The sequence below is a fragment of the Lethenteron reissneri genome, chromosome 13 (genome assembly GCF_015708825.2).
Source record: "Lethenteron reissneri isolate LAM-NWPU_2019-01 chromosome 13, ASM1570882v1, whole genome shotgun sequence".
Classification (NCBI taxonomy): Eukaryota; Metazoa; Chordata; class Hyperoartia; order Petromyzontiformes; family Petromyzontidae; genus Lethenteron; species Lethenteron reissneri.
This window is the reverse complement of record NC_083791.1, coordinates 6,948,005-6,974,076: the sequence shown is the minus strand read 5'-3', so window position 1 is coordinate 6,974,076 and position 26,072 is coordinate 6,948,005. Positions and strand designations below refer to the sequence as shown.

Sequence of the window (26,072 nt, the reverse complement as noted above, 5' to 3'; positions counted from 1 at the left end):
TGATCTATGAAATAAAACAATAAAAAAGAGAACAGCAATTTGGAATTCTGGAGCAGATATCTTGCCCCATGAAAGATGGTACACAGGGCAGGTCAGTGGCTTCCACCACGACACGTGTTCAGTTTTATTACAGGCTACGCACCATGATAATTCAACAAGTAATCGCACAGATTCATAGCTGAGGAATGCTCTTTTTTCCAGTGTGATGAACTTTCTTGAAAAAAAGATCAACATGCAACATTATGAATAGTTGGATATCGCATACTTGTGAATTCGGCCTTTATTGGCCATTGAAACGGATTCACGTGTGTATACATATAACGTAGGTAACCTTAAAATGCTGCAAAATATAAATTGTGAACATCTTTAAGGCGATTATAGTCTGGAGTAAAAAAAAATCCCCATCATTGCACGAACATGTCACGCAAAAGTCATATCACTTCACATTTGCCCTTTTTCAGAAAATCAATAAACCAGCATAACACAATATAGAGGCTAATAACATCATGCATGAAATATAGCACTGGCTTGTCAGTGATTCTGACAAAAAGGGGTTCTGTGTCTGTGTGTCCAAAGTATCAATTTTAAATTAATCACAAATTATAAACCCTATGGACTGTTTAAATATCCAAAATATTTAATTGCCCATAAAAATATTGCAAAGAGGATGATGTGTTTTTTGACTTCAAGCCGGAAGCATTTTTTAAATATATATTGAGCACTTACTGCAAGAACGTACACATTATACAATTACTGTAATCCCCAGATTATAAGAAAGTCCAGAAAATAAGATGCACTCCTAACTTGTGCTCCCTGTCAAGACAAATATGATCACACACACACCTACTTGATTTTAAGATGACTCTCCAACCTTTGTTTTAAATACATGGTAAAAAAAGTCGTTTCTAATCTGGAGGAGACTGTATATGTATATCCTTCAATAAGGCAACGATAATAATACCGTAATATATTAATATTGAAATCAGTAATATTTTTGTTCATTTGTACTATTAAGTTGGCTGCGTTCCCTTATATTTGGCCTATTTGTCATGCCATTTTGGGTTATTTATATTGTCAAATAAGACAAGAGTTTGAGGCACGTTGCTAATCATTTTAGAAGAAAACATATAAGTTGCAAGGTCATCCGGGATATTACAACAACTATATTCAAAACAGCACTCCGCAACATTCAAAATATAATGCATACAACAACAACTGTCATGTTCACTTTTATTGAAACTCGTTGAGGAATTAAATAAACTACGCGTGAGAAACTCGCACTCAACAGCACTACTCACGGTGAATACATATTAGCCAGATGCTATTTATCTTAATTACACATACGAATACGATTACATGGACTATAACTGAACACCCAGGGTTTTTCACAGCCAATATCATGAATATTAATAGATGGTTGAGGATTAGGTCACGTGACGAAATACAAAGGACTACGGAATTAGTAACAAAAGCCAGATGAAGTGGGGGGTTTGCCACCACGGTGGTGAGATGTTAACTACCTCGCCTGGTATGCAGGAGGTCGTGGGTTTGACCCCAACTGTGACACCTGTATAATTGGAGTTTGCATGTATGTCTCGCTGCGGTTGCATGGGCCTCCGGGTTTTCCCTCCACATTTTATAACACGCGTTTAGAGTATTTGGCCGCTATAAATTCCCACATTTGTGGCCAGGTCGCTTCTGAAAAAAAAAGCTGGAAACTCAGTGAGCCTTACCTGGTAAAATAAAATTTTAAGATAGTTTTAAGAGACTGTGAATTCAAAGACAGGCTGGCAGCAACTGCTGCCATTCAACAACTTACATATAGGTGGCAGTAATGTCTAAGGGTTGGGTGTCATTTTTACAAGATGCCAGATTTTCAATGGGTACATGCTGTCCAGCAACGCAGTTGTATTTAATAAAGCACCATGCTAAACTAAGATTCAGTGAAATGACTTTGATAACTTTATAGCATTTCAAATAAACGCATCTAACGAAGGACTCCGTCGATGGGAAGCTACACGTTTTAATTAAGGTTTTTTAAATCATGATCACAATCCAACATCGTGTACAGTATTTATCCATCCATCAATATTTTATAAGCTATGACAATTGTATGGCATTACCTCCATATTTGTACACGTAAATAAAGATAATCCCTTAGACAGAGAGCACGCTTAAAATGCAAATCAATTACAGCTGCGTTAAAGCACATCGTGCGCTGACTCACATCATACACTCACTCAAGCTACTACTGACTCACTTATCATTCGTTGACTCACACATTATACACTCACTCACGCTGCCGCTGACTCACTCACACATCATACACTGGGAGTGTCGTGCTGCCAGCTATGGCTGCAGGTTTGGTCGTACGTGGTATGCATATCGTTTATTGTTAAATGTTAATTCACAGTTCCTATGATTACTGTTGTTACATTGTTTTTATAGCTTTGTTTTGGTGATTCGAAAACATATGGTTAACCTAAATTGTCTTATGGTTGTTGCTGTTGGCTTGCACCACTTTGTGATTTTTGCACACAGCGTTTTAATCCTTTTTTTTATATTTGCTGGTTTATTCCAGGATGTTTCTGTTGCGCGTCGTCGCTTTGGAATGTTCTGTGTTCATATTTTGTTTGTTGCGGTTGCACTCGACTTAAGAGCCGCATGGCTCACAGGCCTATACCTAATAAATGCAACTTGAAACTTGATCTGATCAGGTGGCACAGCGAGCAGCTCGCAATCGGAAAGGCTACGAGTTCAAATTCTGATCTGGGGTTGATTCAGCCCATCATCTCTCTGGCATCGATAACATGAGTACCACTTTGTGAGAAAGTCAACAGTGGTTGTCCTTTGGAGAGACTCTGCAGAAATCTCCACGCCTGGCTTGAGGCTGTAAACACTGATGAAAAAAACACGAGCTTGGAGTTTAAAATTTTTATTTGTTAAATCAAATATGAGCCGAGATTACTACTTGACCCTCTCGGAGTGAACATTACGTTCGGCACTGCGTAAATGTCCACTTACCACTGGCATAGATGTTCGCTAAGGACAAACAATTGTATTGCAATGGGATAGTTGTAACAGCACGACCATTTTTTTGGGTCTGCTAAAAAAATCTCCCAAAGCACACATGGTCATTTGAAAATTACATGAATCCCCACAAAACTGTTAATTTATGAAAATCTGCAGTCTAACTACAATGAATGTATCTCATTTATTTCAGAAAATATAATGCCCAGTTTCAATTTAAAAAAATCAAGTTTGTAGTAGAGCAAGCTGAAAAGCACATAATTATCACCATTAACAATTCCTAATAGCAGAAAGATATTAAGTAGGCTATTTTATTTCAAGCAGAACATCGGTTTGTTTCGACCACCCATACATTATAACAATATACACACACCTTTATTTCACTTTGATGTATTCCTTGTTGAATCTCAGCCCAGTCAGTTTGTTTCGTCTCGTCATACAATGTCGAATGTCATGGGAAATTTCCCTTCAGCAATGCTCACATTGCATACATTGCGGTGTGTTATTATATTCGTTAAAGTTAATCAAAAATCACTTTTTCACAAGGTACTGTATTTCGATCAAAAGCACAATTATTTTTTAGGAGCATTAGCATGCATAAAATCTACTTTTAAATTCTCAATGCTGTCTGTTATCTTAAGAAACAATATCTACAGCCCTTAGTCAATCTACCGTTCTGGATAAAGGCCTGCCCATGCCGAGTTGGATATGGCGGATTGCTTGACCATACTTTAACACGCTGGCCAGCGCAGGTTGGTGAAGGGATAAACGAAACTATTTTTTTAAATCCTTTATATTAAGTTCACTTGCTTGCTTGCTTGCGCGCTTACGACCGTGCAAATCTTTCGGTCGTTTTTTAACCCACTTCCCGTGATCCAATCGAGCTGACATTTTGCCCACAGACTCGTTGTGCGTGACAATTTATTTTCGTGAAAATTTTTTCCCAAAATTTTACACTTTTTAGGAATTTTTTTTTATATTTAATTACCAATTGCTTAATGGTGGCAGGCAATCATCTGACCCATAGGTGGCAGTCATCTCAAGCCAGAGGACGAGAGGACTCTCGCCGCCACGCATATAAAGGATTTATAGTGAAAAACTTTGTTTTTTACGGGTTATTTTTTTATTTTACCAAGTAAAGGCCCACTAAGCTTTCAAAAGCAGCCTAGTCATAAATGATAGCTCAACGAAGTGGTTTCTCACGTGTAAATGTATCGCAGCCAAATACTCTAAACGCACGTGTTTTTTTTTTTTAATGTGGAGGGGAAAACCTGGAGAAAAATTCACGTGACCACAGGGAGAATATACAAACTTCAAATATACAGGCGTCAGGGTTGGGATCGAACCCACGACCTCCTGTGTACAAAGCGAGGTAGTTAACATCTCGCCACCGGTAAGGTGGGTACCCCAGGACCAGCTCAGAAAGAGCTCGCCACTGATGTAAGTCACGGCCTGATATGTATCCTTGGTATCGTAGTGCAGTTCGCCAACCGCCGTGCAACTACTTGACCATGTTGTTTATTCTACTTGTGAATGATTACCGTTACAGCGCAGTGATGTGATGGGTTTTTTCTTCCTATTATCACGGTCACTTGTTTATGCTTAATGACGGAGATAATCTTGAGACGAACTTCAAAATGTTTGTCCTCTCCAGAAGTCTACAATTTTAACCGTGTTTTGTGGATCGCAAAGGTCATTTGCAACCAATGTAATTCAATGCTGTTACTGGTAGTAACCTCCTGGTTACACCAGCCCACAGGGGATTATTTTGTCCGTCCGTCGTGCAGGGAGGGGCTGGGTGGGGAGGGTGGGAGGTGCTGGGTGGGGAGGGTGGGGCTTGGTGGGGAGGGTGGGGAGGGGCTGAATGGGGAGGGTGGGGAGGGGCTGGGTGAGGAGGGTGGGGCTGGGTGCGGAGGGGCTGAGTGGGGAGGGGCTGAGTGGGGAGGGTGGGGAGGGGCTGGGTGGGGTGAGAGGGGTGGGGCTGGGTGGGGAGGGGCTGGTCACCCCGTGGTGCCCTTATAAAACTCAACGTTTAATCTACTCACGCCGTCTTGTGCCCGCCCTCACAGTCGGCCATATTTGCGGAATACACCACGCCGCCATTGACCCTGGCCATTGACCGAGCAACCCAACGTTCCTACCAGCTCCCTCCGCAGGAATGTGTTTATTTGTTATTCTGTCATGCGTGCCACAGCCCCACCTTTGTGTTCTATGAAATCTCGTTCGCCTGCTGAATGAGCTCAGGCAACCAGCTCTTACAAGCAGTGATGGAATCTCCGCAGCCTTACTTTGCAGCTCCTAAATGAAAGCTGGCGCTGTGACAAATCGCTAATCATGTTTAAATACTCTGCAAACCAGCCCAGTGCTTAGCCTGATAGATCGCAATGGAAGGTAAACTGTGACAAGGCTGTGCGGTAGCGCGTTTGCCGCCTATTGCAGAGGTTTGTGGTTCAAGAAACCTGGACCCCCAGGTTAATACCTGTGACAGCATAAACTGTACAATGTCCACCGTCTGCATCATAGTGGACGTTGAAGATCCCTCTGATGATTTACGAAAGAAAAAAAACGGTCGGCCTCCTGTGCTGGCACCAAGGTGCAAATTAGTCAAAATTGAAATATTACCGACATATTACTGATGTTACAGACTATAGAATCTAATTAGTTTCCTTTCCAGAAATGTATTTCTATTTATTGTATATTTAAAACGTCAAATTGCTTACAACATCCCACCATACTGGCAGACTAATGCCCACTTTCAGGCCAGTGCTGTGTTGACATTCTTCTGCACAGAGACAGCTGCCATCAGGGCCCCCCTCCCCCCCAAGGCTAAATAACTTACGGGTGTTTGCTATTGTCGCTGTTGAAAAAAGAGGCTTTAAAAGTAATATCATGACCAAAAGTGTAGCTAACATCATCAGTTACTCAAACCATTCACAATGTTTCGGAATAACTCCAGATGGACCAGAGAATTCCGAGGGTGAGAGTGTACATCACGATCACAAGCAGGTAGAGGCGGAAGAGGAGGCTGTCCAAGACGTGCCCTACTTGCAGCCACTCCCCAGTCACCTGCTTCTCCTCCTCCTGCTTGTCCAGATGCCTCCTGAGGCCCGAAATCTCCCTGAGGACACGGCGCATGGTGCCGGCCGGAATTTGACCCTCGCCTCCATGCTCGCAGACCTTCTCCTCACAGCGGAAAAAGGGACTTGGGTTCTCTGACAGACACGAGAGGGGCAAACGGGTGGCAGGATGGCACAGTCGTGAAACAGAATCAGAATGTTTATTTTGCCTGGAGACATCTGATGAACAATTAAGGTCTTTTTCGCAGATGTTCAGTCGGACAACTGAGGCACAACTACTTGTGCCTCGGTTAAATTCCTGACTCAGGGGAGCCTTTCTGTGTGGAGTTTGTTTGTATGGACGCCCCACCTGTCCTGCATGGATTTCCTCCAGGTTATCTGGTTTCCTACCACAGCTAGACACACACAATGTAACTGCTATTGTCCAAATATCCCAAAGCTGAAACATTATCTGCAAATGACGCAATTGAGATGAAACATTGCAACATTACCCCCGACTGCGACAACATGACAGGACTCGGTGAGACTTCACTGGGTAAACAAGCATATATAAATACAATAAATATTAAACTGTCTTAATTGGAGTTTGATTCTTGCGCTTGAAGAGGCCATGTTTCATCTACTCCTGGATGAGGGTTTCCACACCGTGCATGTTGTGGCGATAACCTCATCCGTTTGTCCAGAATACATTTTTTATAAAATATATTTTTTTAATTCCCTGACCATACTTCATGTTAGTCAATTCTGATTGGTGAAGGCGGGGCGCATAGACTCTAGTGCATACAAATACAGATTTTTGCTGCTGATTACCATGTAGCCTGCCTCTAACAACCTGCATCCAAGCACTATCGAAGCCCAAACTCTGCTCAACTTCAGTGATCTGAAAAGATTGGGCGCATTCTGGATGATGTGGTCACAGTCTAATAACTTTTAGAACACCATTTTAAGCATTAATGAATTGATCCCAGGCCCATGGTTCACACGAGTGGCGAGGAATGATATCTGAACTGGTCCTTGGCACGTCACAGCATGTCCCCTTCACCCACCTTGCACTGACCAGCATGGTGAAGTATGGTTAAGCAACCCACGGTCATACATCGTGGGGAGGCCCTCAGCCATGAATTTGTTGTAGTTGCTGCTGGTACTGTAATAATGATCACGTGTCGTGTTATTGCCAGGGTGTGTTTGGAAGGCCTCACCATTATCAGCGACATTCTGGGCTCCATCGTTGGGAAAGGTGACACTGCGAGGGTAGGGAATTTGCTTTCTACATAAAATGACGGAACCTCTGGAGAGAAGCCACTTTTTGAGCCAGGGAGGCACGTGTGACTGAACATCCTGTTTGTGGACCAGTCGCACAATGAAGATGGTCTCCATCAAACTGATCACAAGCAAAGCCATGCACACCACAAAATACACCGCTGTCCAGAAAGAGAGAGGGGGGGGGGAGAGACATAGACATTATCATAGATTGAATATCATAACCAGTGAAATATACTTGTACAGTACACGTAAAAATAGTCACCGGTATTAGGTTGGGTTTTGTGTCATGCTGCACAGAAGCAAAATTAAGGTACTTTGTTCACTAATGATCGCATATTTTTGGGCGGTGATATGGCCGAGCAGTAATACGTTTGCTCCTGGTTGCAGAGGTCTCGATTAACATTGTTGGGTTATTAATCGTACAATACGCGCCATCTAAATCACAGTGGACTTTGAGATCCCGTGATGAAGACACATGACCGTGCTCTTTTCTTTTTTTCCAAACTTGAAAACTTACTCGCAATTTACCGTACTTAACTAGGAAAACATCTGTACATATATTGACCCCCGACTGGAAGATGAATGCCCACATGCAGACAGCTGCCATCAGGGTGCCCCCTGGGAAAAGTGCAGGCGAGCTCTCAACACTTTTGTTATTTTCACAATAGAATAATGCCACTTGCCATAGGTTGAGAATTCAACACAACACCTCAAACAATTTAAAACTTTTGGGTGACTTGCCCAATGAGAAATACCAATCAATGTCCGGGCCAGTAATTTTGGGGGGTCTAAAATCTAAAATATTGACTTCTCAGATTAGTCACATTATGAGCGGACTTGACTACATTGATGCTAAGTGCCTTTCTAAAACATCGTGACAATTTACATGAGCCACGCACTCAAGACACAATCGTGAATTTGTGGACACACGTAGCAGCAGCACGCGGTGATGACCCCCCCCCCCCTACAACGACATATAAGGAGCCACCATGCAGCAGAAGCGACGCGTGGCTTCCTACGTGGCTTCACCTTTCCTAAAATTTGCGGAAGGGGTTGCAGACAGCAGCAGCAGCAACACGAAGAAGCAATCTGCCGAGCTTCAGTCATGAAATTGCATCTCGCTGCAAAAGTGTCAAGAATGCGTCAAGGTCATTGGCATGAATGCTACCATGACTTGTCATTGTCTCTCCTAGCTCCAGAAAGCACGCGTGTCAACCCCAAAGGGTTGAAACAATACAAGAGACCCCTGCTTAAAAAATCCGTGGAGAACCAAAAAAACCACCCCTGATCATGAAAAGGGGAACTTCTGCAGCATATTTTTTTCTTTCAAAGCACAGTACAGTCGACGCATCTAAAATTCTTACGCGAGCTGATAAAACAATATTCGAAATTTATATTAAAATGACCACTTAATGCGTGAATACCCACACAGTACTCTGAAATAACAATAACCTTGATTATTCATTAGTTTCCCGAAATGTTTTGTCCCCCTCGTTAGAAAGGCTGTTAGTAAAAGCATAAAAAAAACCTTTCAAGCCGACCGCTTACATAAGACCTCAACAATTGGCGACAGCTGTTGCCCCCTGAGAGACACTGCAATAAAGTGGTGGGCTGATAAGGTTGCAGTGTTTACACGACTGTGAACATCCACGAGACTTGTACACGAATGATAAGTGTTGCACAGTCGGCGATTGGCCGGCTTTAAACACCGAGTTCATGGCTTTGAGTCAGGCCCTCCTCTGTGGTGCGGACTCCATGTGTATTTGGCGTCGTGGTGGGTGCGGTCATGGACGTCAGCCAGGTTCAAGATGGAGGCGTCTGGACACGTGTCATGATGGCACTACCACTCACCCTAACACATGTACGGTGCCTGCCTTAAGCGAATATACGCTTACAAAAGCCACTTGGGGTCTGTATTATTAGGGGCCATCCATTGAGTATGTACGCAAAAATCTGTCAAAACTTGAGCAAGTCCCAGGAGGGAGCGGGGCTGTTCTACTGGATCAACTCTGGGAAGGAACTCGTCTTCTTGGTTCTTTCGGTAAAGTCACGTAGAAGGAAAATAATAAAATAATAAAAATAAAACATAATAAAATAATTCTCACGACGTTTCGGCCACAACGCAATGGAAATCTGGGAAGGAAGCCGATCATCTATGATCCTCGGTCTCGGGTCTCCGCTAGTGGACCAGGCAGCGTGTTGAGCTGTCCTGGTCCGGTAATATAGTATCCCCCGTGTGTTAGCTAAGTTAGGAGCGGTGGTTACCACCCTATGTCGTTATCCTGTTAACGTTAAGAGTTACCTGTTGTGTTAGTTAATAAACGTGTTGCCTCCAGTTCGAGTGTGCGCCACAATCTAACCCACTACTAATACAGTGCTACTGTGACATTACATCAGGTGTTTTATGACGTAGTTGCGTGCAAAAACCACTGCCATATTACAGCTTCCGTCCTAGGACGGGCTAACAAGCTAGTTTCCTATACTCGTTTAACGACCACAACACTTAAGGACCCATGTCGCGGAACAAATTGAACTTCTTTCGCACCATACGGAGCCAACCGTGCTAATCGGAGGTGCTAATCGGTTCTGGGCCTCCCCCTAAGTAGACTCGGCCTTAAGCGAGTACCGCATTGTGTAAACATCAGCACTCCTTGGGACAAATGCTGCCAGGCGTGAAACCAGAAACGCCACCTCCAGCTGGAAGATCTAAGGAGGCTCAATGGGGTGGTGGAGTACTTCAGGCACACGTTGAAGGAATCTGTGTCTACGACGAGAAAAGGGTGGAACGTTCGCCTTACAGTCGCGCTTACGGCCATGCCCAAAGGTGCAGAATTCCACAGCCTGTTTGTATAAATTTCAGGTTTACGAATTGTGGGGGAAATAGCGTAATTTATCAGTTCTGCCCGAGCTGCGTCACAGCCCTTCGCACTTTGGTTCATTCCACCACGCAGACTGAGGCACGGTGGAATGTGCTATCTCAGTAGAGCAAAGGTCCTGGTTGAAACTGCAACCTGTTTTTTGTTGTTGTACAATAAACAAACGGAGGATTATTCTGTCACAAACTGAGTGATGGAGGCCTGCAAACACTACGTGAACTGGGTGCCAAATGGTGCCTAAAACAACACACAAGCAGGGTGGCTAATGGCGTGATGTAAGCGGGGAGAGGAACATTCCAAATGTAAAAAGCGTGACAACAGCCGTAACCACCTGTTGTAATGAGGAGAGTCGATACATGTTGGACACATTCAGAATAAAGAGTCTCATTGGGGGCAAAGCCACCGTTGATCGTCTAGGTCAGGGGTCGGCTCCCAGACCCGCATGCGGCTCTTTAAGCACTGCAGTGCGGCTCTTAAAAAACTGGCTCTTATTTTGGTTGCCGATCCCTGACCATTGAAGTCCAGTTCACCATGGAAGTCCAGTTCACCATGGAAGTCCAGTTCACAATGGAAATCCGGTTCACCATGGAAGTCCAGTTTACCATGGAAGTCCAGTTCACCATGGAAGTCCAGTTCACCATGGGAGTCCAGTTCACCATGGAAATCCGGTTCACCATGGAAGTCCAGTTCACCATGGAAGTCCAGTTCACCATGGAAGTCCATATCAACATGGCAGTCCAGTTCACCATGGAAGTTCGGTTCAACATGGTAGTTCGGTTCACCATGGAAGTCCAGTTCACCATGGAAGTCCAGTTCACCATGGAAGTCCAGCTCACCATGGAAGTCCAGTTCAACATGGCAGTCCGGTCACCATGGAAGTCCAGTTCACCATGGAAGTCCAGTTCACCATGGAAGTCCAGTTCAACATGGAAGTCCAGTTCAACATGGCAGTCCGGTTCACCATGGAAGTCCGGTTTACCATGGAAGTCCGGTTTATTATCTGCAGGGGTCGGTAATCCGTGGCTCCGGAGCCGCATGGGGCTCTTGAAGGACGACTTTGCGACGTTTTTTTACGAAGGACCACTGTCTCGCATTCACCACGTGCAACATTGTATACTTTATTTAACCGAATTCGAAAAAAATGTCTCCCCTTGTTGTTTTGGTTGCAGACCCCTGCTCTAGGCAAACACCAAAAGTGATGACACGTCGATAATAATACGCACGCAGGTACCTATGAGTGGTGTTCCAATCGGAGTGGCCGGCAGCGTGTCTTGGACTACGATAAGAAACACCGAGTAGCCCAGAAGCAGCGTAATCTTAAAGGAGACCCTCTCTCCACTGTCTGGGGGCAGGTAGAAGCCAGCGATGTCCATCACCATCAGGAAAGCACTCGGCATGATCAGGTTGACCACATAAAACAGAGGCCGTCTGCGTATGACCACCTGCAACAGTACAAACAACATTGGGGGATAATAAAGAGGGTTTTGTTGTTGTCAATATCGACAAAGAAATTAGAGTTACAAAAGCAATATTAAATAGATATTATTTGGGTCTTTCGGTAAAGTCACGTAGATAGGTTCAAAGAAAATAACAAAAAACTACGACGTTTCAATCGCAACACAAGCGGTCGTCATCAGGAAGATGACGACCGTAGTTTTTCGTTATTCTTGTTATTTTCTTTGAACCTACGTGACTTTACCGAAAAACCCAAAGAATATGAATTCCTGCAGTCACGAAAGCTTTAAGTCAAGATTAAATAGCTAGGTGATATTTTTTTTATTTAAGTATGGACTGGTACTGCTGAAGCTAAGATGAGTAAGATGGAAAGGCACGGCAATTGCTCACTTAGGGCCTCCACTAGAGGACCCTGTAGAGACGGTAGTTGTCCTTCTTTCCCACAATGCCCGGAAGTCTTGGAAGAGGCGTGAAACACCCACACTTTACTCCACCACACTCGACCTTGCCGGGCTACGAACTGTGGTGCACACATTTCTACTGACGGGTGGACAGAGGCGGTGGAGGTGGGGCAGGGACGAGGTAGTTTAGTAAACTTGCGCCAAATCGAACACGGTGACCCTCTGGATGGCATATTCAGTGTGTTGACCATTGCACCACCACAGGATCCCCTCCCCCCCATCCAAATGATGTTCATTTTCTAGGAACAAAACACAAGGGGAAGACTCACGTAAATCTTCAACTCGGAGAAGCGGTTTTCACCATAGAGAGGGTGGAGTAACTCATTGGGAACAGATATCAGCTCCCATTCTCCAAAGTTTAAAAAGATGGACTTGTCTTCTTTAATTTCCTCAGGGGTCCTCCACAGGGTTAAGTTAATGTCATTGGCTAGGTGAAAACAAAGTAGCAGTTGAAATGAAATCATACAAATCATCCACAGCTCCGATTAGCGCGATTGGTTATGCACGGCGCGAAAAATAAGTTCAGCGTGGACACAAACAAATATATCACTGGTCAACACACTTTTTCTGGCATAAGGTATTCCAACGGTTTTATAACACTGGTCAACACACTTTTTCTGGCATAAGGTATTCCAACGGTTTTATAACACTGGTCAACACACTTTTTCTGGCATAAGGTATTCCAACGGTTTTATAACACTGGTCAACACACTTTTTCTGGCATAAGGTATTCCAACGGTTTTAAGGTAATTTTGGGGTGCTGATTCCAAATCTGGCATCAGTTTTTGTCTATCACATCAGGTTTTTGAGATATCAAATATTGCATTTTCAATAAAAACTGCAGAAGAAAAATATTAAATAAATGTGGATATCTGCATAGAATTATATTATAAACACACTATCCTTAACATACAGCACCATATTTTAACACTAAAGCAGTCACTGACTCGCAACAACTTGCAATCATAAGTGACAGAGTTAATTTCGGGTAAAATCAATGAAAATGGGGTATGCCGATAGCATAAAAATGAGATGTGATAGAGCAAATCTAAGATCAGATTTGGAATCAGCACCCTGAAATTAGTCTAAAACAGCTGCAAAAGTCCAGGCCAGAAGTTTTGTTTGTTTTTTTGTTGACCAGTGTAATGTTAAGTGTTGAATTCAAAGTGGTCGTGCATAGTGTGCTAAAAAAAAACATGTTCTTCTCAAAAAGTCTAAGTGATTTGAGAACAGTTTACAACCGTTGTTGACTTACCCACAAAGTGGTACTTGTTTTATCAACCACGGAGGCATGATGAGCAGCCAAATACACTCATCAACTGATTCACTGATCGAATCTCAGTGCAGTTTGCTCATTTTTACGAGAAAAAATGTCTAATAACACCCTGTAATTTGTTTCTGCTCGATACACACTGCAAAATCAATGAGATAAATGAATGAAATCATGTTGAGTTGCGCCGGTGGAGCGGCTTGTTAACAAATCTGCGAGTCAGTGGGTGCACGGAACTTTTTTCAAACCGGCGAGCAGCGCTTACACGTGTGAAGCCAGCTGGTAAAGGTCAGAGTGCAGTTCTGCACATCAAAAGGGAAGCTGTAGATATCCAGGCTGCACGCGGACACCACCTGCAGTGGCTTGTAATTCATTACCGTGCCATTGTAACTTAGATAGACATATCCGATATCAGGTGACTTTCCCACATCCACGCTGTATTGAAAAATCACACACACACAGACAACATTAAAAACGGTCACGGCATACGGAAACACGCACATTTTATAGCCGCTTTAATGTTACAGGTTAGACAGCCGGTTGAGCATATATTTCATTGAGATTTTAGCACGCACTGCTGCGGGCATCCTTGGGAATAGAGAATGGAATGCAAACGGCTCAATGTCTAGTTTAGTGTTATGTAGCGTTGTTGTTTGAGCAATTTTTTTGGAAACATAGACACGGCTAGAAGGCAGGGAGCTGGTGCTAACCATTGCCCAGGCTCTGCAGTCCTATATATATTAAGATTTTTCAGCCATTAACACTTAGCCCAACCCGAAAAAACACACGGTTTACATTTGAACAAAGTACCAGTGAAAGTTACTACAGTCGACGGGAGGACGGCCGTGGATAATTCAAAATCGAGAAAAATCCAAAAATATAAATTATCCGCGGATCTCTTTGCCAAAAACGTGTGCCCAGTGATAACACTTTCCCGCTCCCACACAGAAGACTCGGCCTCTTAAGTGGAAAGCAGAGCCACGCCAATAAAAATCAAACTCCGCCCACTGTTGTAAAGATATGCAACTACTGTACTGTAGAGGCGATCACATGGATTTCGGATGAACTGGAGCAACATATTTGTTCAGTTTAAGCACGTGACTTGTAATACACATTTCCAATAATCACAATGCGGAACTGTTTTTAGATTATTCATTTGGGTTTCAGGGAAATTGTATGAGTTGTCAATAGATGTCAAAATCTCAGATGCGTGATTAATCCACAAATCGCATAAACAGCACGTGGATAATCGAGAGTCTACTGTGCACAATTTTATTAAAACATTTTATTGGAATGCGCGAAATGAAATCAGTGCTCTTAGCATGTACCACGATTTCACCATGTGGAATGTGTGTACACAATTCTACTTACAACTCGCTTATCATAATATCAGGAACCCAGATGTTGTTCGTGGGAATTGATATTTGCTCAATGCCGTCATACTGGACAGGGTCCCATTGTAGGAACTCATCAGTCCACCGCTGCAATGGATAACAAATATAGGAGTCAAACAATAGATCGAGGACGGGACGCCATCGTGGACAAAGCCGTTGATGCCACCGCACCTCGCTACCAACTCGGTTTTACTCTGCCAGATCCGGCAGCTGCTGCTGCTGTACAGCAGACACGTGGTGACCTCCAAGATCTGCCCTCACAGCATCACAGCATCCCACCATCTGCTCTTAAGTTTTCCCATGCAAATGCCTGGTAATAGTGATCATTGTTAAACAATACCACAGGTGAATTCATAGACAAAAACCCCCCGTATAGCCTGAAAATAAATAAATTCGAGATGACTTCAATATATTTTCACTGGTTAGAAATAAATATAGAAAAATCTATCAATAATATAATTTAAGTAAATAAATGACCCTTTTATATTTTCAAAGAATATACTTTCTTATTCTAGTGGTTTATTTATCATTTTTGCCAGTCCAGTGGAATCACAAAAATACAAAGACCCCCCCCCCCCCCGTATAACCTTAACAGACTATTGGGACAAGTGCTGTTAGCGATCACATATGAAGGCCGCAACGGCACGCAAGGGGATCTGTCATAAACTGTTGTGAATTATATCACAGGGTCATTCATGTTATTTTTTCAGAGGATAGCACTCTTAATACCATACACCATTTCCAGGAATCGGCACAAATCTGAACTGTAACTCAAATGCCGTACAAGTTTACGTCTATAGTTTTGTATTCAAGTTTAAATATATATATCAGATTTCAGGATCTTCATATATTCATTATTATTTTACGAGGACCAAATCTGCTGCTATGGCATGGATTGGAACCATGGACTCTGGCAAAGAACATGGATAATTTTTTTACAAACATGCAACTAAGCATAGACAGATGCATGCTGGGAGTTACATTCAGAGGAACAGAGAGGGGAAACCCGTGAACAAATAAAAAGTTAAAGACGGAATCTTGACTGTCAAGAAATGTAGACTTGGTTAGAAATGTAGACTTGGTTAGGGGCCCCCTCCCTGTTTTCCTCCTGATGACGGTCGCTTGTGTTGCGATCGAAACGTCGTCGTTTTTTTGTTTATTATTTAATTATTTTTTCCCTATCTACGTGACTTTACCGAAAGATCCAAATAATTTGGTTAGGACACTTCGCGAGTACAGATGAGGACCAGTGGATGAGACTGGTGACGGAATGGCAACTGAAGGACGGAACACACCCAACAGATGTCTACTCACGAGGATGAAGCGACAGAATCAGCTGATGCGACAGAATCAGCTGATGCATGACAGTAAGATGGATTGTGAAATGCGGAACCATCAGCGGTTGCAACGATTTTGGGAGGTATTCACCATGGGCTAGATCACGGTTGATGATTATGAATACCAAATAAAGAAAATACCACTTAATAGCTGAATGTACCTGTCGATACCAGATATACGCTGTAAGCACTTGGTTTTTCTCATCCTGATGGGAAAAAAACACAACCGTCACTTTGGCAAGTATTATTAATAATATAAACAGACCACACGCTGTACTCGCAGCAAGATTTAGTATGAAAAAATACCGAGCTGCTGACACAAAGAAAATTGCAGCTCCTCTGTAGAAATGCAATGCTTTAATTGCGTACACAAAATGTTGCGCATTATTATGCTGGGTGGGTTGACACTTGTGGTGCCACCCTGGCATATGCTGCCAATGCTCTTAATTAACTGCGAACACGGGCACGAATATTTTAAGCACTTGTGTGTTTGCAGAAGCATCGGGCATTACGATGATTAGTGTGCAATGCTGTGCCACAGTGTTTGTAGAGTATTTTCCGCACTAGAATGTGTGTGCACATGAGCACGTTTTTATCCTGCGACGCGCTTGCAACAGCACCACGTTGCGTGCAAGTTTGACACCATTTGCATTGAAGCGGCATCTGTGTCAGAGGTCGCAAACGGGTTTTGATTCCTTACCTGTACCCGTACCCGGCCGCACCAGGGTCGCAAACGGGTACCCGTACCCGGCCGTACCCGTACCCTACCCGATACCCGGCCGGGTACGGGTAGAGTACGGGTATCGGGTACCTGATTGCGACCTCTGGGATGAAGCCATGTTGCAGGCGCGGCTGGGTTGATTCTAGGAACTTGAATTGTGAGAAGAGACAAGACGTTGGGAAATGAGTGACAAACAGTTACTCACCAGTGACTCACGGCCTACCCGTACCCGGCCGCACCAGGGTCGCAAACGGGTACGGGTAGCCGGGTATCGGATAGGGTACGGGTATCGGGTACCCGGTTGCGACCTCTGATCTGTGTTCAAACACGACATTTGTTCTGTTTGCACTGAAGAGGTCTGCCGCTACTTACCACATTGAGTATCGCGTACAGCATCACATCGATCGCAACAATGATGGGCTGTCGCCAGTTTTTAACCGGCCTCACGCCTTTGTCGTATCCAGAGGATAAGCGTGATGACAAGTTCCTCAGCGGCGTCTTTTTGTGCGCGTTCGTCGAGTGCGCTGCAAAACAAGACGCGTTTCGGACGAGGTTACTGAGAACACGTTGCGCTGCGCGCTCTTTTACCACCAAGAGGTGGAATTTTAAATTACACAATCTTAATTTGGAGCTTTCGTGACTGCAGGAATTACTCTTTGGTTCTTTCGGTAAAGTCACGTATAATGATAAAATAATAAATTAAATACTAGCATACGACGTTTCGATTGCAACACAAGCAATCATCATCAGGTATCATTTATACCTGATGATGATTGCTTGTGTTGCAATCGAAACGTCGTATGCAATTATTTAATTTATTATTTTATCTTTAAATTACACGTCTTGTGCTTTGCGTCACCCGACTCGGCATGTTCAAAAAATTATTCATAGCACTGCATTGTAATTAACGTATACTTACGACACATCACGTTATGACGCACGTGCACACCACCGTGAACATGAAGCCAAAACGGTTATGAAAAGCAGCGGATATGGGAAGATGGGGAACGGACTCGCTGCCCCAAACCGTACAAGATCCCAACGAAGGGGGAAATGGTAACTTTTTTGTTTTAAGTAAGAGGGAAGGGATAACCAAAACACACCGGACATAAAGAAAATAAAAACACAAGAGCCGGACTTAGCGAGAATTTTTATGTTTACACCCCTCCGAGTCCGGCTCCCGTCTAACCTGCAGTAGTTATACTCTTTATCCTCCCTCGCTCACTGTCTCCCGAACTTCCATCCTGCTAACTTATTTGTAGATATATATTTAAAGAAAAATTTATTCCACCAAAAATGGAAACCCTCCTAAATGAGTAAACTTTAAACACACACCTCTTAAATATAAAGCAAAAAACAGCCAGGTGGCTCTGTGCTAGAGTGAGCAGCTCATATTTAGACGATTGTGCCTTCAGTTCAGTTTATTTTGGAGTACCCCGTGAGCCCAGAAGCTCTGAAATCCTAGTTGGTGATTGACTCAGCCCATAACTCCGCGGTTGATAAATGATGTGCAGTACTACATTGTGGGGAAATCAACAGGAGTTGTCAAATGAAAAGACTCGCCAGGAAAATTACACCAGTTAAATTTTCATTTAAACAATAACTCTATTTGACTGTAATTTCAATTAATTATAGTCAACATTTATATAGGCAAAGTCGAGTATAGAGTAGGTAATTTTAGGCATATAACATCAGCGGTTAAGTAATTAAGTTTTTAAACATTCACCTTACCTCCGTGCTTTAAAAACATCAGTCCACTCAAGACCAGCACCGACAATGTCAACAACCTATGTGTCCTCATTTTGGTGAAATAAATCTTTACTGAAGATCATATAGCAACTTTAAAGTAAACAAATGGTGATTGCAATTTTTTTAAAAATCAAAACACTATTTTAGGTAAAAAAAAAATTAACGTTGTGGTACACAATGGATAACTTTGCATGGCATATATGAAGGTTCATGGACTCCTCTGTTTTTTGGGACATCTAAGCAGCTTATATCTGTGGTGTAATCCGAGTCCAATATTGACTTCTTCTCAAATAACACAATTAAAAGGAACTCGGGGCCTCAGGCTTTGTTTACTGCAGTTCTAAATTAAGCAGGAGAAGAAATAAGAAGGAATTAACATAATGTCATCATCACAATATTAAGTGGAGCGACATAAATGAACGTGGCATTAATAAATAAATGCTGGTGAGTGCAGACGTTAGCGCACTGTGTTGTGCCATTAACCCAACATTCTGAGTTTGACTCCCTGCCATGCCAAATAGTGTGATATTTGAACCTGAACCACTAGTAGGCTTTACCAATCCGCACTGACCGGCGTGGTGAAGTATGACCATTCCATCCAATGAACAGCGAAGCATTCGCAAGGCGTTCATCCAGCAGAGCATTTAGGAATGGACGTAAATGACCACGATCTGTATTTACATTTTAAAATACACGTGTTTACTGAGCCCCAAGAACAGTACTTTATGCAGCATGATTGTTAATTTTATTTTAATGTCGTGATTTAAATTTCAAGGCCATTTTAAAGTGTTAATTAGAAAATAGTATGTTCACACTGATGTCAGAAATGTATATTGTGCAGTGAGAAAAAATAATACAATGTGTGTATGCATTTACTTTAACATTGGAATAAGAATAAACAAGTATCGTTTCAAATATGAAATACCACCATTGATGTATTGGAAAATACGTGTTATTAATCGTTTAACCTGAGGGCTAAAGGCAGTTCAAGTGTACCATTATAGCCTTCATGTGTACATGACCTGGTACTCGTCAAATCGAGCCAAATCTAATTACTACATTTCCTTTTTGAGGATGCTTGCATAAAACTAAAAGTCTCAAAAAAGGAACTTTGGTAATGCATGACTGTGCAAATCTAATTAAATTTAATGAGATTATTTAGAAATGCGAGCACTCAAACAGTCACTTACACCTAATGAGGATGGAAGGAAAATTACGTTGTTCAAAGCACATCAATAATGGACAGGCATATATTCGGAAACTTTTGATCAATATTGGCAATATATTGCAATGAGCTCATAGACTTGCTCAATGTTAACACTACAGGGGCAGTAATATATCCATTCAAACTATATTTTTTATATTCTTAGGTTTTTTCGGTAAAGTCACGTAGGTAAAACATTAAAATTAATAAAAGTAAAATAAAATAAAAATCACGACGTTTCGGAGGCAAAACAAGCTTCCGTCTTCAGGTGGAACCGTCGGCTGTCGTGGCTGTGACGGTTCACACCTGAAGACGGAAGCTTGTGTTGCCTCCGAAACGTCGTGATTTTTATTTTTTATTTTATTTTACTTTTATTAATTTTAATGTTTTACCTACGTGACTTTACCGAAAAAACCTAAGAATATGAATCCTTGCAGTCACGAAAGCTTCAAATCTAGAAATATATTTTTTATATTACCAGGTAGGGTCCACTGAGCTATATAGATCTTTTTCAGAAGTGACGACTTGGCCACCAATGATAGCTCAGCGAAGTGGCTTATCAAGTGGAGATTTATAGCAGCCAGATACTCTAAACGCATGATTCTGACGTCTTGTCTCTTCTCACAGGGAAAAACCGGAGAACCCGGAGAAAAGTCCACGCGGCCGTGGGGAGAACATGCAGACTCCATATATATCGGACGTCAGGGTCGGGATCGAACCTACGACCTCCTGCATACCAGAGGATGGTAAATCACCAATGGACATTAACAATACGCACAAACTAAAATGCAAGCCGATAAATTGTCCACTAGCACACGTGGCATAGTACACATCATACAGCAACTTGGAAGTGGGCTTGTTCGATGATTGTGGAGATGGCGCTGAGGTAGAGTCTGATGAAATGGGCCTTGAGGCACAGGCGTGCTTTGGTAACCTCAAATCCGTGCTTACAAAATCGAAAACGCGTGCCTTCTTTCCATCTAAAAACACCATATTTGCAGTATTCTCCTGTCGCACACTTCGGAGAATTTGGTCGCGAGAGAAAAAAGTGGTCCGGTATTCATACCTACTTCCGCCACCAAATAATGTTTGTGACTGGTAAACCCTGTAGTACAGTAATGTTTTCAAGAAAAATACGTATTCTTTCATTCTTATTTTCCTGATCGTTTTGAGTCTATGGGCATTCCAGTATCTTCCCACGTGAAAAAATACAGCAACTATATGACCAAACATTTGAAGACGCCTGGACAAGCATCTTGATAGACAGTGAGGCTTCAGTCACATTTTTGTTGTTGTTAAATTATTACATTACATTTCATGAGAGTATTAAAAAAGGCTTCTTTGTATCATTTAATTTGGCCAAAACATTAAATGACTTAAAATCCAAAAATGCACTTATACGTTGGCCCAGATCAATTCTTCCTCATTATGAAATCATTCGAAAATGTGTTATTCCCTCAAACGTAGTACATTAAATGACTCACTTTGCACTCAATAATCACCGAGTCAATAACCTAAAATTAGATGCAACTGAATACCTCCCTACTCTTCATTTTTTATAAAGTTTTGTGACCTCATATTACAGTGGTTCAGCAAGGTGAATAAACAATACAATAAACTAGTATACCATAGTCTGTATGTTATGTACTCTTAAACTGGTTAGTACTACTATTAATGCAAGTGGATAAAAAAAAAACACAATTAAGATTTTACATATACACGTAACAGCAATTGAAAACACGTGTGCCCCCACATGTCCATTTTTCTGTGAACATTCTGCCAAATTGTCATTTAGCAAGGATATTTATACTATGGGAACCTCATTTGCCAGTAAAAATATGATAATTGTTTTTTTACCCTTCTATCTGGCAACAAAACTGACACCTTTTTACAAGGAGTCATGTTTGCATAGATCGCAATACCTGCAGTCATAAATACAAACAAAAGACATCACTCTGATAATGTGCACTGTCCTTGAAATTGATTGGTCCACACCCGAGACAGCTTTCCTTAGAGCTTTGTAAAAAAGGTGTCAGTTTTGTTGCCAGATAGAAGGGTAAAAAAAACAATTAGCAAGGATATTTATTTCACAATTCCTCTAGCAACCCTTCCTTCACCAAACTCCGATTAGAGTAACAAACGTTCCAGAAACTTGACCAACAATAATGGACGAGTATAGAATTGAAGCCTATGACCAAATCACCCGGAATTAGACCTCAGAAGCATTTTTTTAAAGACTACAATTTTTTATTTTACCAGGTAAGGCCCGCTGAGCTACATAACTCTTTTTGAGAAGCGACCTGGCCACAAATGATAGCTCAACGAAGTGGCTTATCGTCACGCGTAAATGTACCGCAGCCAAATACTCTAAACGCGTGTTTCTAAATGCGGAGGGATAAAAACCGGGGGACCCGGATAAAAAAAATCCACGGGGAGAGAGACATGCAAACTCCTAACATACAGCAGGCTTCAGGATAAAACCTCCAGACCTCCTGCGTACCCGGCGAGGAAAGTAACATCACGCCACCGTATGTATTGTATTCTATTGCACACCTACTACACTTACATAGAGGCGGGTGCGGTAGGCATCCTGGCCAGCAGTTAGCACTGCAGCAAAATGCGTTGTTGTTGTTCTGTAATCCCCTCCCCCCTACCCCTTGCCCACCACCCCGCAACTTGACCGATCCTCACTGACCGGCGTGGTGAAGTATGATTATAACAAACAAAAAAACCCTCACCGCCTGCATCACATGGGCGGCTATCATCTTGCAGTGGATTTACAGAACGGGCCGGACATGTACGTACACATATATAAAGGATATGGTCAACTCTAGATTTGATTTATTATTTTATTTCTATTATTATTTCTATAATAATAATTATTTATTTTTATTTTTACCTACGTGACTTTACCAAAAAAAACCTAAGAGTATGATATGGTGAACCTTTAGGAAATATGGGGCTGTGGGTGGACTTGTAAACAAGCAGTGGGCGTGTAGACAAACTGATCTTAAGTTGAGTACGTTAGACTTGGTAAAAACACGGTAGCTCTGGCTTGTGTCGCGACTTGTGTAGACTTGCCTACAGCTACGCACAAAAATGTGGGAAAAAATAAATTGGGGATAAAATCTAAACATAAAATTGAAGTTGATAGAACCAAATTAATGAAACGAATGGCACGCAAATGTAACTAATTGCCACGCTCAAGTAATAGAATGACATAAATAAAAAGTATAACCCGTAAACACAAAGTTTTTCACTATAAATCCTTTATATGCGTGGCGGCTAGAGTCCTCTCGTCCTCTGGTTTGAGATAGCTGCCACCTATGGGTCAGATGATTGCATGGCAGCATTAAGCAATTGGTAATTAAATATAATATTTTTGTCCTAAAAAGTGTAAAATTTTGGAAAAAAAATTTCACGAACATTAATTGTCACGGACAACGAGTCTGTGTGGAAAATGTCAGCTCGATTGGATCACGGGAAGTGGGTTAAAAAACGACCGAAAGATTTGCACGGTCGTAAGCGCGCAAGCAAGCAAGTGAACTTAATATAAATGATTTAAAAATAGACGTTCACGTCGGCTCAATCTAAGTAATTTTATATGACAAGACAGGATACGTACCAAACGACAGATGGATTTTTGTGAGCAATGAGGACCGATTATCTGATTACTATTGAATATTCAATCCATACCTACCTCCTGCAAGTGCTTTTAAATACTATTAGACAGAGGAAGTTGCAACTAAAGTGTAACTTTGCTGAGAAGACATTACATCAAGAGTGACTGAAAACGAATTATTCACTTTAAAGAGGTAAAAAAAAAACCCATACATTGTATTGATTTATCAAATTTGGAAATGATTGCCAAATGTTTCACTGATGTAGGTTCAGTATGCTGCAGAATTATCTTGAATCCTTATTTTGGGCATTACAATTACGCCGTAGTACATGAAATATAAAAACATATTTTGATATATGATACGATTTACATTTAAATCGCGTCTAAATGCAATCACATCTCCAGAAGCTTCAACAGCTTCTTTAGATATTTGAAACTAATTTCTTTAGAACTGCTTTCTGTGTTTAGTCTGTTGTCCTCCCCCCCGCACAATGCAAAATAAGTTCAACAACATACAAATACAACGGGGTTTTTATTTTATTTAGCTTGATGCACATGAAAACAAATGGCTCTTGAGTATTGCATTGAACTGCACAAAGTTCAAGTGGAAGTAAGAGTACTCCAGACGGCAGGTGCAGAAGCCAAGAAGGAACAACCTCAAACAGAAAAAAAAACGGAATTATTTCTACGCATTTTCAATAAGCTGTCTGCGGCTTAAACAGCGCCCTCTGCTGTTGCGTCTTAGTCATCGCTAACAACTGGTAGATTTTAAACGCCGCAGCACGCTAAAACTGACCGCTAACGCAATGAGCGGTGGGAGATAGTGGACATGTGACGACAATGTCAATGTATACGCGACTACACTGATCGTTTTCGCCATATTGTGATTTTAACACGTAGGCTTTCGCGACCAGTATTATTCATAAGATAGGTTTTTGGGTCAGATCGCGTTATTTATAAATGTGTCGTAACCCTCCACCACCCGACACGGCCAAACAGTAAAAAATGTGTCACGTTTTTCAAAAGACAAAATAATTCACTTCTTCTGTCGGGTGGTGGAGGGTTACGACTAATTTATAAATAACGCGATCTGACCCAAAAACCTATATTATGAATATTGTGATTGTTAACACGATATTTGTAGAGACGAATCTGCTACCGGTACTTGTGTGATATTACGATTTTTTTTGGAATGCTCTACAAGCACGTTAACCACCTATTCATCGACAAATAGCAACAGCTACTATAATATGTTTAAAATAACGATAACAGAAGGCCATGGTCCTGATGGGTTGTGTAAGATTATTTTCTTTGCGCAGATATATGAAGGAGACATTGCTAATCTATTTTGATGACCGCTAAGGTTCGATGACAATTTAGGTCATCAAAATAGACCGTTACGGTCTTAAAAATAGGGCCGCTTCAGATACAACTCGCCACTGTTGTCGGCCGTTGCTGGGAATCGAACTCAGGTGGCCCAGGTTCGTAGTGCATCAACGCGAGCCACAGTTCCACTGAATGTGACACTTTTTCGTATGTGATACGATACACGCAATTTTATGTGGGCTCAAGGAAGACTACTTCAGTCCATCTCATCACTGATTTATTATGGACGTAGAGGTTAAGAGTTAAAGCTATGGGCAGCAATTGTGTAAACTGTGTTCTTTAGACCATTACTTTTTATACTTTGTATCTCAGCATCCTCGGGAGAATGGTAGAATGGTGGGAACAGCAATTATTTACTTGTGAGAACTCAAAGATATTCATTTTCTTCACCCCCATTTAACAAGCATGCATTATAACCGGTCCCTTTGTCTAATGTATTGTATTTGCACCGCCCCTCCTGTTGTCCCCCCCCCGCCCCCCTCAATATGCATGGACACGTGTGGAGGAGGATACGTTACCGTGGAATAAGCATTAAACCGGCACACATATATATACTCTTAGTTCTTTCGGTAAAGTCATGTAGGTAAAAAAAATGAAATAAAAATTAATAAAAATAAAACAATAATTTTAATTTCATTTTTTTACCTACGTGACTTTACCGAAATAACTAAGAGTATGAATCCTTGCAGTCACGAAAGCTTCAAATCTTGAATTGGCACACAGATGTTGGCGAACAACGCGAAGAGCCGGATAGTGGGATACACAAGCCCAGTATTCACAGCGGCATCCAGTGGGGGGCACTGCTTCCCTGCTGAAAATCAGTGACCAATGTTTGCCTCTAGAACAGCGGTCGGGAACCTTTTTGACTGGGAGAGCCATAAAAGCCAAATATTTCTAAATATATTTCATTGAGAGCCATATAGTATTTTTAACGTATAATAAATTAAATGTCTTACTTTTAATGCGACTTCTGGTGCTGCATGGTTTTGCTGATGGCCTTGTAGTCTGGTTCATACGTGGTGAGGTTGAGCTTCATGCAGGCGTGACCCGTGAAATTTATCTTCAAAACTAATTTCTGTTCACTTTAAAATGACACCGTAGTATTAAACAATATCACAGGTATTTTAAAATCAGTTCCAAACTGATTTTATTTTATTTTTTCAACTCAAAATTGTCTGGGAGCCATATGCCGTCACTGGAAGAGCCATATATGGCTCGCGAGCCATA

General features: G+C 41.9%; 1 protein-coding gene across 1 annotated transcript; it reads right to left on the bottom strand.

The window, feature by feature from the left end:
- Positions 1–5,078: 5,078 nt before the first annotated feature.
- On the bottom strand, positions 5,079–18,811 carry HTR3A (5-hydroxytryptamine receptor 3A). Its single transcript, XM_061550800.1, has 9 exons — positions 18,616–18,811; positions 17,257–17,408; positions 16,325–16,369; positions 14,804–14,913; positions 13,698–13,867; positions 12,432–12,589; positions 11,478–11,688; positions 7,307–7,528; positions 5,079–6,242 (listed from the first exon to the last, which is right to left on the bottom strand). Exons 1-9 carry the CDS (start codon positions 18,683–18,685, stop codon positions 5,962–5,964), a joined length of 1,419 nt encoding a protein of 472 aa, XP_061406784.1. The 5' UTR covers positions 18,686–18,811; the 3' UTR covers positions 5,079–5,961.
- Positions 18,812–26,072: the final 7,261 nt, after the last annotated feature.

Bases quoted from the DNA above. Each gene is read 5' to 3' on its own strand.
- HTR3A (XM_061550800.1), bottom strand. From the start codon at position 18,685: ATGAGGACACATAGGTTGTTGACATTGTCGGTGCTGGTCTTGAGTGGA. The intron at 12,590-13,697 runs GTAAGCGCTGCT...GTTTTCACCTAG, and splicing joins TACCAGCTGGCTTCACACGT to CCAATGACATTAACTTAACC. The intron at 7,529-11,477 runs GTACCTGCGTGC...CTTTCTGGACAG, and splicing joins GATTGGAACACCACTCATAG to CGGTGTATTTTGTGGTGTGC.